This window comes from Cebidichthys violaceus, unplaced genomic scaffold, assembly GCF_023349555.1.
Source record: "Cebidichthys violaceus isolate CVI_PGR_0920_01 unplaced genomic scaffold, fCebVio1.0.p SCAF_4, whole genome shotgun sequence".
Taxonomy (NCBI): Eukaryota; Metazoa; Chordata; class Actinopteri; order Perciformes; family Stichaeidae; genus Cebidichthys; species Cebidichthys violaceus.
This window is the reverse complement of record NW_027176594.1, coordinates 19526736-19540685: the sequence shown is the minus strand read 5'-3', so window position 1 is coordinate 19540685 and position 13950 is coordinate 19526736. Positions and strand designations below refer to the sequence as shown.

Here is a 13950-nt window from a genome sequence, read left to right as displayed (position 1 = left end):
CTCCACCAGTTACAACGGTATCAACAATCTATTAATGTCCTTAAAAACATATATCAGCCAGAGGAGCAAAACAAGTAGCTGTACTGCATCTGTACTTCTACTCAAGTAGGATTTTGAATGAAGGACGTTTACTTGTAATGTGGTACTTTTACACTGTAGTATTGGTACTTTTACGTAAAGAAAGTTAGTAAAGATCTGAAAACGTATTCCACCATTGTTATAGCCATACAGCCCTACATAGGCAAGCGAGTTTAAAGGAGACTGATAAGGCATGGTATGTTACTGTGCCTGATAATTTCCGACAGCCCCTGAAGGCAGCACAACGTGACGTCCTTGGTGGGCGTGAACTGGATTTGCCGTCACAGTTGAGCTTGTTCGGGCTGTCTATGGAAAACTCTGGAAGTTTCCACGCGGTTTATAAAGACAATACTCGAGGCGCAGCCGTCGGAGTAGAGCCAAAGGACGGACCGAGGAGGAGCGAGAACAGTTCATATACCCGTGTACTGAACAGCCCTCTGGATGGTCAAAATGGGTAAAGACTACTACGACATTTTGGGAATTCAGAAAGGAGCGTCCGAGGACGATATAAAGAAAGCGTATCGTAAACAAGCGCTGCGCTTTCATCCCGACAAAAACAAGTCCCCGGGAGCCGAGGACAAATTCAAAGAAATCGCTGAGGCTTACGACGTTCTGAGCGACCCAAAGAAAAAGGACATTTATGATCGTTTTGGAGAAGAAGGTAAGAATTCACTTAACGGTTGACAGTGACGCTGGTACTATGGATGTCAACACGAAAGGGTGACAGTGTCAGACATGCACGGGACCAAACAGTTCAGTGTCATGGCGCTCTGTGCCCCAGTAAAGCCCTGTTTGTGAGCCAGGAAAGAAAGGCGTTTCCCCGCACACAGCGTATCACACCATTTCATGTTTGTACAAGACCTGACACAAAGTATAACTGAAAATATGTGAACGTCAGTTCAGCAGAGGGGAGATGGGAGGTTGGTGTCTGACGTCACGTGGAGGGGGCGGGGCTGAGTGTACAGTGCGCTTGTGTGTGCATGTTTGAATGGTGTTGTCAGTGCTTGATTTTGGCGCATGGAAACCAGAGAGGTGGGGCCGCGTGACAGAAATACTTTTTTTTTCGATTGAATGATAAGAGGTTGACTCTCCGGCTAATAGGGAATAGATCTATTTGTGTGTTTATTATGTTGATTCATTCACAGAGCACCTCCACAGTAAACTGTGTTGACAATCCTTTAGTTTGTGGCATGTTTGCAGATTAAAAACTGTAAATATGAATACCTAACGAGCAATCTCTGCTCCCCTGTAACCTGAATGTCAGTGAGATATTGTAGTTTATGCCACAATGAGTGTTGCCTTTTTTTTTTTTTTTTTTTTTTTAGTGATAACTGTATTAATTGATTGTTTGTCTCACTCAGGTCTGAAAGGCGGAGGCCCGCCGGGTGGTGGTGGTGGCGGCGGTCATGGTGGTCCCGGTAACTTCAGCTACAGCTTCCAGGGCGACCCTCATGTCATTTTCTCAGAGTTCTTCGGTGGACGTAACCCCTTCGAGCAGTTCTTCGGTGCCCGCAATGGAGGCATGGATGAGGATATGGACACGAACGACCCTTTCGCTCAGTTTGGGATGGCCGGAGGTGGAATGGGCGGGTTCCCTCGCTCCTTCAGCTCTGGTATGGGAGGAATGGGCCCTCACAGCAGCATTGTGAAGAAGCCCCAAGACCCCCCCGTGGTTTACGATCTCAACGTGACCCTGGAGGAAGTTCTGTCGGGTTGCTTAAAGAGGATGAAGGTCTCTCGTAAAAGGCTGAACCCCGACGGGCGAACGATAAGGATGGAGGATAAGATCCTGGAGGTTCAGATAAAGAAAGGGTGGAAAGAGGGCACAAAAATCACGTTTCCCAAAGAGGGGGACGAGACTCCCAGAAACATTCCGGCGGACGTGGTCTTTGTGTTAAAGGACAAGTCGCATCCGAAATTCAAACGCGACGGCTCGAACATCGTTTACACGGCAACGATATCACTCAGAGATGTAAGTTAAGATTGTGAAAATGATGAGTAGAATAAAGTTCCTATCGATGCCTTTTCTGGATCTTAATTCATGCTTTTTTCTCTGTTATTTCCCCTTCTGTCCCATCAGGCCTTGTGTGGCTGTACAATCAACGCGCCCACACTGGACGGCAGATCGGTCACCGTGTCGACGACGGATATCGTGCAGCCGGGGATGAAGCGGCGCATCAATGGCGAGGGGCTGCCTCATCCAAAACGCCCCGATCGCAGAGGGGACCTATTAGTGGAGTATGAGGTCAAGTTCCCAGAACGGCTCAGCCAGAGCGCCCGGGACACCATCGGTCGGGTCCTCCCGCGATCCTAAACAAGACCAGCAGACATCCAGGACTGCCAGAGTTATCACACTAAGCTGCCAACTATTTTTTGTTTTGCTGTCAGTCATCGCATTTGCATTCATGTGGCTTTTATAAATCACATGAGACAATAACGGACAGACTCGGGGAAAAAAAACGCCTTTTGAGAATGACTGCAGCCATTTCGCAGGGTAAAATGTAAATATGATTAATGTTGTTTGGTGTTTGATACTGAATAAGATTCTATTTTGATGGGAATAAGTACACAGTGTACTGTATTATATTCTAAAAAAAAAAATACATGTGCATATATTCTGTTTTGTTTGTATTAAAGGTTCTCCTTAATAAAAAAAAAATAACCTGCTGTATCAAGTCGCAACATAAAAGATTGAATTGTTCAACTTAAGAGGAAAAGATTTCTGGACGGAGAAACCAAACACTTCACAGCTCATGCCATGAAAACACAATTTAACTTTACGTTCAAATAAAAATGTGTTCGAAACCAGATCTAATGTTAATTAGTGAGCTTTAAAGATACTCCTAGGCTGACAGTTGTTTTTTTTTAAACCTGTTTCACAGAGCCATGCTAGCTGTGTCCCTTTTGTAACGGTCAGATATGAGCGTGGTGTCGACGTTATCTAAATTTCTGCCAGAAAGACGAATTTTGTGGAACCGGTGCTGTCGACTGGCTTTAAGGTGAGCGCAGAGAAACCTTCAGATGAGTGTGAACGCTGCCCTCTGAACTTCATGGTGCAGAAGAACAGCAATCATCCAAGAGAAGCAACAAGTAGAAAAACACTCATAATGCTTTTTAATAAAACAAACAATAAAACTCAGTCCCTCTCCTAATTCTCGTCCAGTCCCCCGAGGACTAAACTGTCTGGCCCATATACTGTCTTGACTCCTGTTGTGTAGAACAACATTTTCTGGAAATAACCCTGATTTTCTGAAGTTGCCCTCCGGCTCTGGTCCCCGTGACGCCTTCAATAGACATCTGTTGTTGCGTTGGATGCCCTGCAGCTTCATGTGCTGTGGTTACACTGTGGCGTAGACTAGCTTTAAAGCAGCTCTTCTGGATCTTTAAGGCGCTCGTTGTTTCATGGCATTGAATCAGAAGACTTATTATTCGGAGCAGCTCACTGCGTCGTTCCCAACCCCGCTGGACTAAACTTTATTTACTTTGGTTTTTAACCTGGATCAAGAATGAGGATTCTTCATGTCCTCATGTTTTGCTGCTTCTCCGGTGAGTTTCGATGTGATATCTTTTTTTTTATTTTTTATTAACATTCATATAGACAGGTTTTATTTGTCAAATTTACATTCTGAATTTATTAACTTAGATGTGAATGAGAGGAAATCTTCAACCCCTCAATGGTTAATTAGTTATTGATGAGAACTTTGTGTAAGTGTAATTACATTGATGATTTTCTGTCAGCTGTTTTATTGACAGAAAACATGTATATTGAATTATACAGGTAGACTATGATGTTTCAGAACGTTTTGACTCAACGTGTGTTTTTTTGCGTAGTAGTATTAGTGGCAGCAGATTTTTTTTTTTTTAATTTATAATAACCTACACAGAGAGTCAGCCTCTCACCCTGCATTTCATGTCTGTGTCTCTACTATTTTAAATCAATGCAAAATGCCAAAAATATATATATATATATAAAAAAAAAAAAAAAAACCCCACATTGAGACAATTTGAAAAACAAACAAAAGGTACATAATTGTGGGATGGATCACTTCTATAAACTGCTCATTGCATTTAAATTAGGGAATATAAAATAAGTCAAGAATATTGGGTGAACCCAAAAGGTGGAAGGCCACAATTCAAATGTTTGCATCACTTCACAGAAACAGACGTAATTCATTTGCAAGCTGAGGTACAGTAGTAATGCGTGTCATTCATTTTAATGTGCTTCCCTGTCAAGCATTTCATCCACATTAGTTTCAGTAGATATACTGTGGTCAGCAGCTGTAAACCAGCCACTTGCTTTATGCTGCAGTTGCGCGTGCAGAGGCTTCAGCAGTGCTGGAGGTGACCGGCCATGTCGGAGCGGAGGTCTCCATCCGCTGTTCTGGTAGCTGGACCGCGAACAACAGCTCCGAACGCCACGACATGTACTTCTGCAAAGGAGTCTGCTCCGAAGAAAGCGTTCTCATCCAAACTGCGAGCGAGAGGTTGGCCGTCACGCAGCGGGGGAGATACGGCATGGAGGCCGGCGGAGGAGATGGAGCCTTCAGCGTCACCATAAAGAGGCTGGAGAGGACAGACGCAGGGACATACCACTGCGGAGTGAAGGACACTCTTAATGTGTGGCACCAGGAGGTCAAGCTCATAGTTTTAGATGGTAAGTTTATAGCTAGACGCGTTAAAGTTCCTGCAGGAAAATGGGACGTTTTGCGATAACAATGAACAATCTTATCGTCTGTGTCTCATACTGATTCTGTCTTCAGGATAAAAACCACAGTTGTATGAAGCTGACAGCCGGGTCTTGCTTTGCGTGGAAATATTATATAGTGTATCTTGTGATTCAGCAATGTCACATGAGCACACAAAATGAATTGCCACTCAAGTTTTGTCCCGTTATTCCAAAGCTTCCACTGTTCCTCTCGGATCTCCTCCCTCCACCACCCCCCTTCAGACTGAAGCGGAAACTCTGCCGCAAGGCAGCTTTGCATCCGGCACTGAGGCATCAGCAGCAGCATCAACGCTGCCCGCTACAGAGGACAAGACAAACCAGACAGCAGCAAACAACCTCAAAGGTATTCACAGCTACAGCCAGAAGCTGTATTGGAACTAATAATGGCGTGGTCAGTTTGGAAAAGAACTTAAAGGCCCCCTTCTGCAGCCCAAAATGTGTTTTACTCATTGTTACTTTACTTTGGTGGTTGAACTTCGCTGTTGTATTTGCTGAAGGTGGAATCTTAAATTTGAGTGTTTTTAGATATATTTGCCTGGAAGCCAACGTGTGATGTGGAAACTATCTATTTGTAGAAGAGGCAGAGTTTCCGGTGCAGTTTCAGTGAAAAGTGACTAGATGTGTTTGGTTCTGAGTAAGGAACAAAACAGTTTTTATTTGCACAACTGGAAAAAAAATGTGTTGCCGTCTTGCTCTCACCCTAACCCGCACGTTCACTTGGAGAACTTAGTATCAGGATTTGTATTTTTATGCAGAAAATCAACTGAAAATGAGTCAGAAGCATTAAGAATATAAATCTCAAGGACTGTTTTGTCACAAACGCATGTGTGACTCCGCAGACACCACAGTGGTCATCATTGTTTCGGTGAGCCTGGCTCTTCTGGTGTGTGCCATCATACCTCTTATATTCTACAGACACTGGTGGAGTAATGCAGGTGAGGTGACACACACACACACACACACACACACACACACACACACACACTGCTTTCATTCCATAGTGTGATCTGAAAACCAAAACTGAGCATTCACATGTGTTTTAATGAATCCCGTTTGTTTGTTTCAGAAGGTCAGAACAAGGGTGAGGTGAGTGACCATTTTGTCATTAATCGGCTTTAGTTTTGATTAAAATGTTCGTCTCTTATGAGACGAACAGATAAAATCATTCTTAATGACAATTCTTATTCATTTGCAGCCTGAATACTGTGAGGAAAACGCAGATGTTGCCTCTACTCAGGCTGCAGTGAGGCTGCAGTCTTTAGATGCTGATCCAGAGTCCAGTATTCACAATTCCTCCCAGTACGCTTCAGTCTACCAGGCACTCAATCCCAAAACTCTGGACTGAACAGGGTCCATTCTGTCTTTTGAGTTTACAGCCAATCTCACCTTCTTCTCTGTATTATGACTCAAATAAAGGACACATCTTTGTATATCTGTACATATTCTTCCTTTGGGTGTCTGTAAAGTTAATTCTTGCGGTGATGATCCTCAGTGACGTCATCTTCCAAAATAGGAAATACGGTCAGTACGATTTTAACCTGTTCACACAACTCAGTTAGATGTGGTGCGGCCTGATGAAAGTGAATACGGTGTTCAGTAGATTTACAGGACTGATATGTGGCGCACGCAGGTATGGAAGATTTAGAATGCCTAAAACAAATATAATAATATATCATAATTAGATGAAATGCACATGTAAAAATGACAGTAACTTTGCTTTTTCTCCTTATAAATATCTTTCATTGTGTCAATTTTCTTCGCCGAACAAATTGAAAAGGTGTGATGCATTTCAGTGTTGACCAAAAAAAAAAAAAAAAAATATATATATAGATATATATATCATATCAGTATCTATTGTTAATAAGATAATGGTACAAGAACAGAAATACAACTAAATAAAGCACAATGCACAGAAAGCATTACTGGACTACGTACATTTCTGGGATTCTGAGCTTTCATACAATTCAAAGTAGTGGTGCAGTTAGACCTGCAGAGGGTGCTACACACATTTGATCTCACTTTGGAATTGGACCCCATCGGAGGCAATTAAAAGTATAAATATAGAATTAAATGGTGTTGATAATATGTTGCTTTTATTAGATCCACCAGTGTCTGTTTAGAAGACCTAGTTCAATGTTCAAACGAAGGCAGTAAAAAAACAATAGATGAGTTCATGCAGTGACCACATTCACACTTTTTAATCACACCTCTATTTCCTTCGCACATGCAACAGCTTGCAGCACGTCGTTGCTTGTGTAGTGTCACTCTGAGTCACCAACTTTCCATGGAGGATGTGAGATGGTCAGAGAGAAGTGAGAGAAATAAACATTCTATCGTCACATTTACAACCTGTAGTTTTAACACCTTCGCCCAACAGTGGAGAACCCATCCAGAGACATTCTAGCTCGAGCCTTATAACTGAAAGTCTCTTCATTTGTCACCTGTGCTTTTAATAACAATAGAGTCATTTTCTGCCTCTCACACTTAGCCTCTGTGTAACTGACGGCCCACTCGGTGAGCGTTTCGGCCACAAACATTTAAAGACACAGCATCAAAAAATATGAATGACTCACTTTTAGATGTCCTCAGCACTAAAATAGAACATTGCAATGTTGTGGTATCCTTTCGATCAAGACTTGCGCTTAGAATTGCTTGTAGGTGTTTGTGAATGAACTGAAGCAGTAGTTTAGGATCTATGCTTTTTGGCAGAGAGTGAGTTAGCTTGTAAGGCTACAGCCAGCAGCATGTTAGCTTAGCATATAGACAGGAACCAGAGAGGAACAACTTACCGTCTCTGTGGAAAAGTAACCAAATCCACCCGACGGTTCCTCTGAAGTGAGCAACTAAATATAAAACAGAAATTCCCAGTTAGTTTCAGACGGACCCATGCTAGCCATTCCCCCATGTTTACAGGCTTTATGCTAAGCAAAGCTAACCAGCTGCTGACTGCAGCTTCATATTGAGACATGTGTATCAACCATCTTGTCTATTTATATAAGCAAAATGTGTAATTCTTTGCCAAACAATAGGACTTTTTAAAAATAAAATAAAATATATTATTTACAGTCTGTTCCAGAGCAACATTATTTGGAGTCCTATTTCTGTCCACGTCAATATTTAGCCTCTTTTAGCCTCTTTTAGCTCTGTTTTTGTTCTTTACGGACTCCCGTGGGAAATATTTGGCTTTTTAGTTGTCGTACCAAAGTCAACTGAATGTTTTTTTTATTTATCTACGTATGCTTCATTTGAATTGTTTGTCAAGGTTTTTGTAGTAGACGTGAGGAAACGCGTATGTATTTTGGTTTCAATTCTTTGTTTTTAATTCTTTTGCTGTATTGCAAAACGGGCTCCACAATAATGATACCTGAAATTGAAACTAAGTGTGGGCTTGCATTGGAGACAAGGGTCTTCTCACTTCACCTTTGCCCACGGATGTTTCCCTTCTCTTGGGTTAACGTGAGTCTGTGCTCCTCGTCTTCCGCTCTCATATACAGTCAAAACCACAGGAAGCAGGTTGATTGTTGAGAACGTACCTAGATGTTATTTCATTTGCACAAGGTTGTGCAGTGGCAGAGCCTGATGAAATATTTAAACTACTTTTTTAGGTTTTTAAAGAGACAGATTTTAATTTAAAGTACAGAGTCTGGAGGGAGTAACAGGAAACTTTATCAATCAGAATGAAGACCATTTATATCTTCTGCTGTCTTCTCTATGGTAAGTGTGTTAATTAAATACATGCGAACAATCTAAACAACTCAAAAGATGCTGTAACTCTTGTCACATTATTTCATTTTGGCAGCTGCTGGGATAGAGGGTGCACGCATCGAAGTAGAGGGATTCGAGGGGGGAGAAGTCTCGTTCCAGTGTTCACACAGATTAGCGGTGAAAAACGATAAATACCTCTGCAAGGATCCATGTAACGACGGAGAAGATAAACTGGTGACGTTGAAAGCTGGTGGACGAGTGGAGTCGGGGAGGATAACTCTGGTGGACTCGGGGGACGGAGTCTTCACTGTGGTCTTCAGTCACCTCCGGCTGTCAGACTTGGGGAAATACTGGTGTGCAGTGGACAGATTTGGTTTGGATACATTCACTGAAGTACATGTTACTGTAAAGGAAGGTACGTGAATGATCTTATTACTCCTACCTTGAATCGGATGCATCTTTACACCGACTGCTTTTATTTTTGTCTCTACATTCGTGAATACACATTTCCCCATCAGTGGCGGAATGGAATGTAACTAAGTACATTTACTCAAGAAATATTGTACTTTTTACACCACAACATTTATCTGACGGCTGGAGTCCTTTACAAAATAGTGACTTTTTAAGTTTTTAAAATAAAGGATGCATTATACATCCCTATTAATGATCTAATGAACCTCAGATTCATCTTGTGACCCCTCGGTTTTTAAATCCACTGCACTAAACTACCTCACGGTATAAAAAGTAATTTAAACTAGCTCCACCTCAACCTGCTAAAACAGTAAAATGCTCATGCATGCGATTTTGAAGGGCTTTAATTTTGAAAAGCTACATCAGAATGTCCTGGTTCTCTCTGCGTGACACCTTGAGGTGGTCTGCTATTAACCTGAGGTGAAATGATTGTGTAACTATGCACCATTTCCTCTAAAATCCCATCTGAAAATAGACAAATTGTCTCATGAATGTGTGCAGATTGCAACCGACTCAATACCTCTCTACTCACCCCTCAATCTCTAAGCGTTATTCTGAATCCTGCTGCTTCCCTTGGCAACACCCGCCCTGCGTAGCTGGTTGAAGCAAGGACGATTGGTTAAGGTTAGCTATTAACCTCAAGTAGTAAGAGTCAGTATAGCTCATTGGTCAGAGCGTAGGACCTGAGCAAATCAGGTTACCAGTACCTCGGTGAGCATGGACACTTGAATGCTGCACAGCCACGAAAAGCGGTGTGATTCATAATAACGCATGAGAACTACAGTGACCTTCAGGTCACGTGAAAACATGAAAAGCCCTCTTTAGAGCCAGCGTTTGGTTTGTCCGTTCTGAACCACTGTAGAAACATGGCGGACTCTGTGAACATATAGATATGAAGGGCTCATTCTAATGTAACAAAAATATGAAATTTAAGTAAAGACTCTAAATACTTTTTCCACCACTGTTCCCTTAAAGCTGTTGCAAGTGAGGCAACGACCGCCATAACTGAGCTTTCTCCCACATGGACATATCCGAATATTTCCAACTCAACAGAATCAACACCTGGAATGGACACCAGAAGGCCTGCAAACCTTTTGACAGGTAGGAAGAAAAATATCATCAAAATTGAATCCTTCTAAATTAGATAAAAAAAAACACAATGTACAAGTAATATTCCACCCAACCTCACAGCTTCAAACAACACCAATGGCGGAAAACAGAACAGCACAGATTAGTTTCTATCTTATCATTTGGTGTGTGTGTGTGTGTGTGTGTGCAGATGGTGCATGAAGATCAGTCGCTTGTGGATATGTCAAATTGTTGAACCATGTCTCCTGTTTTTGGGTCAGGCACCGTGTTGTACGCGACACTCGGGGCTGTTGCCATGCTCACTATCTTGATGCTGGCAATAATCATGATGAAACACGGAGTAAACTTCAAACCTCAACCACAGGTTTGCTCCGACAGCACAGACCGCGTCAGCGCAGATGAACCAGAGGTACGAGTCTCTTCACGACACGGCAATTGTCTTCCTAGAGAAACATGACGATTGTCTTTGGCAGCGAATCAAGTGAAGCTGACGAGGTCAGAGGTCAACGTACGAAGAGGGTTTTCCCAAAAGTCCGTCAGTTCATATTTCAAATACCCACAACTAATCGGTGTTTCTATTTGCATTTGTAATTTTAGGAAAGATGCTTATTTGCATACTTGCTGAGAGTTAGATGAGAAGATAGTCTCTCTGTTAAATATGACACCTTGGTGAGCCTAAAAAGGTGGGGTTAAAGGATTTAGTGACTTTTTTATATTTGAGTCTGCAGTTCATCATATTTCCAATGCAAATTTTTTATAATTTTGAACTACATCAGTAAACTTAATGTGGTATTTATATATGTGTTACTGAGTAGATTCAGTTCAGAGGTACACTTAAATTCAGCATTTAAATGAAGAACATACTTGAACTGATAAACGCCGATTTGTTTTTCTTGTTTTACAGGCGGACTGCGACTACGATGACGTCGGCGAAGATGTGCAGTCGATGAAAAAAACATCGGAGCTCGTCTCTTGTTCTCACTACCCAAAGCAGAATCCACCGACAGATGCGTCCACTGCAGTCGATTGTAGCGGACCTCTTTACATTTATGATAACATCTGTTGCTCCAAAGGCACTGAACATTCAAGACACTCCGCTGCAAATGTCCCCGACAAAGACGACATCAACTTTGTGACCTACATCAAACCTTTGCCATCTATATCTGGAAGAACTGGCGAAGGCTGTCTTAGAAAACACACAAATCAACCGACGGCAACTAAAAATGCAACAAGCAAACCAACAGAGAGCTGTACAAGCAATGCGTCCGCTTGTCACTGCAGATCTTGCGGTGATTCCACAGAAGTGAGGCCAAGATCCCTTTGGTTTGGTTTGGATGTATCGGGGACAATGTGAGTTACGCCCCAAAGTGTGATTGGTGGGATTTTTACACTGATGTACAACAGAACCTCCTACGATGCTTCCTCAGTTAAACCAACGTTTGTAATTCACTTTAACTACATTTTTTATCCTTTACAAAGGTATGCTGAGGGTTGGAGACATGTTCTGTCTTTGCATTGATTTAGAGTCATGATTTGTGTGCCAACAGAGAGACAATCTTACTTTTAACTGGAAAAAGCAAACAAAGGAATATGTTTTCCTAGATTCACTGAGTTACTTTACTTGCTTTTGAGTATTTGTTCCTTGATATTACACGATTGAGTAGAGTGAGAAAGGACGGATGGGTGACGTGTTGACAGTCCAATCTCAGATAGATGAATAAAATGAAATCTGATCTACAGTCCTAGAATTTATTCATAAAAAGCTGAAAATGCTATTGATGAAAGAGTTGAGAGACTTAAGATTTTAACTGGAATATGACAAAGATCGTATGGATTTTTTTCAACCTGTATACACAAAAGAAACCTCCATGACAGTGTCAACAATAAGTTATCATTATAAACTTCACAGGAGTGGTACTTATTCCACACTGTACTGCCTTACAAAGGCAGAGAGCAGTAATTACAGAAACAGTGATGTTGTGAAAAAAGGGGATTGAAGTTTGAAGGCTCTTAACCAAACTGTGTAACATATATACTGTATATATATATATATATGGTAAAACCTTTGTGTCTTTTTAGGATGATTATTAATCATCACAGACTTAAGATAAAAAGGAGAGTTTAAATACTAAACAATGTAAAGGGCGCAAGGAAACGCAGCATGTGCAAACAAAATGTCTCTTTGTTTCTTCAGCTTTCTTGGTCATTTGAGTTAACAAGTTACGTGAATAATAACTATTTACTAAAATGTTTTTCTAAAGTTATCTCACCAGCTAGCTCTGACTACCCATAATGTGACGCCTGCAGCCACTGCATGTTGATTTATATTTATGCTTTCTGGTTTTTGCACAAAAAAAAAAAAAAAAGTTTTAAAGACCAATAAAGTTCATTTTTAAAGAGTAAAAAAAAAAAATCTGAATCTTTTTTTTTACCGATAGCAGACTGACTGTTAACATACGAGATTAGTGCCTTGCATGCAGGGGTGCTGTGGTTGAATGTCTAAAGGTGCGTTCACACCAAACTTAGCGAGTTACTTTGGCGACCCCTAGTGGTCATATTAATAAAGACACTGTGCCCTGAAAATTGACCCAACCCACAAAGTCATAATTTCCAGCACATTACTGTGAAACTTTAATAATAATAATTCATAATGAAGTGGAAAGAAAGGATGTTTAAGGCTTACCTGCATGAATAACGTAACAAAAGACAGACTTGCTTCATGAATTTTCATCTGATAGAACAATAGGGAGAAAGTACGACATGGGTCAATGGATACATAACACGTTTTTTGGCATCAGCGTTGAACTTATCTTTAATGTTTTATTTCATTCAGCATTTTCTAATTTAATATCACTCTTCATGACCTTTTCAGTGGAAGGTTAAAAGAAGTATTGCAGCCTGTTGTTGTTACACAGATCAGTGTTTTGTGGCATGTTTTGAATAAAGCATACTTTATAAATGGTTTGTACAATGCAGGTGTTATTGTTCTTTTTTGGGTCAATCTGTGTGGCGAAAGTATCAGCTATTTATTTACACATCCAGCAAACACTATCATCCAGTTGTCGTTGTGTCCACCCGACGAGTCCAAGTCCAATATTTACTTATTTCAGCTCTTTTTTAAAAAAAAATCTCTCTTAACACTAAGCTGCTTTCTGCTCCGCTATGTTCACCACATAGTCACTAACTGTGTCTGTTCTCATGTTGAGCTCTCTGCAGTTAGGGAACAGTCGGGTTATTAAAGAGAACTGAAACGGCTTCCTGCGGCTGCCGGAAACAAATCTCATGTGAGCAGGGAGAATAATTGGCAACAGTAAAGCTATGGGCCATAAAACCAAAACATTCAGCTTAGACGCTCAATTGTTGGTGTTAACTTCAGTCTGGAGATAATTCTCTGTGGGAAACCATTCACATGATAAGTTATCATTTGATCCATTATTAATTTAAAAAAAACACTGATTGGTGCAGATTTAATTAATCATAATCATAACTCATTTATGTATCCTTTATACAGTAATAACAACATCTGGGTTAGCACACCATGAAAAATCTACTTAGCTGGACCTCATCACACCTACTTATAGGAAGTGGTAGAGTAGCAGATAGCAACACTGGAGTCAAGAACATGTACAGTTTGTGATGACTCAAGAGGATTACAGAGGACTATGGGAGTGCCTTGAAGAATGCAGTGAATTAAATCCCGAATTATTTTCTTAATTTTTAAGAAAAAAACCAGTGAACTCTGGATGATTTCAAGAAAAAAAGAAAAAAGTTTGTGAATACACATAAAAGGTAACTTTTTGAGTCACCTACGCCGCCGTGATTTCACTTTCACAGGTTGAAGGTTATGTGTGGACCGGTTGGTCCATGAAAGAGGAAGAGGT

At 41.0% G+C, this 13950-nt stretch overlaps 3 protein-coding genes and 1 long non-coding RNA gene across 4 annotated transcripts; 3 read left to right on the top strand and 1 right to left on the bottom strand.

Moving 5' to 3' along the window:
* The first annotated feature begins 366 nt into the window (after positions 1-366).
* Positions 367-2749, top strand: dnajb1b (DnaJ heat shock protein family (Hsp40) member B1b). The gene is made up of 3 exons (XM_068726862.1): positions 367-739; positions 1440-2050; positions 2159-2749. The coding sequence occupies exons 1-3, from the start codon at positions 520-522 to the stop codon at positions 2390-2392; spliced, it is 1065 nt and encodes a 354-aa protein (XP_068582963.1). The 5' UTR covers positions 367-519; the 3' UTR covers positions 2393-2749.
* A 233-nt stretch (positions 2750-2982) lies between these two features.
* Positions 2983-6242, top strand: LOC137884829 (CMRF35-like molecule 8). Its single transcript, XM_068726863.1, has 6 exons — positions 2983-3624; positions 4388-4732; positions 4980-5147; positions 5644-5739; positions 5871-5890; positions 6000-6242. The coding sequence occupies exons 1-6, from the start codon at positions 3585-3587 to the stop codon at positions 6147-6149; spliced, it is 819 nt and encodes a 272-aa protein (XP_068582964.1). The 5' UTR covers positions 2983-3584; the 3' UTR covers positions 6150-6242.
* On the bottom strand, positions 4502-8779 carry LOC137884830 (uncharacterized). The gene is made up of 3 exons (XR_011104774.1): positions 8705-8779; positions 7594-7647; positions 4502-4670 (listed from the first exon to the last, which is right to left on the bottom strand). It is a non-coding gene; the product is annotated as an uncharacterized lncRNA (long non-coding RNA).
* On the top strand, positions 8353-13009 carry LOC137884826 (uncharacterized). Its single transcript, XM_068726861.1, has 5 exons — positions 8353-8518; positions 8604-8924; positions 9956-10081; positions 10330-10478; positions 10974-13009. Exons 1-5 carry the CDS (start codon positions 8482-8484, stop codon positions 11421-11423), a joined length of 1083 nt encoding a protein of 360 aa, XP_068582962.1. The 5' UTR covers positions 8353-8481; the 3' UTR covers positions 11424-13009.
* The last annotated feature ends 941 nt before the right edge of the window (positions 13010-13950 follow it).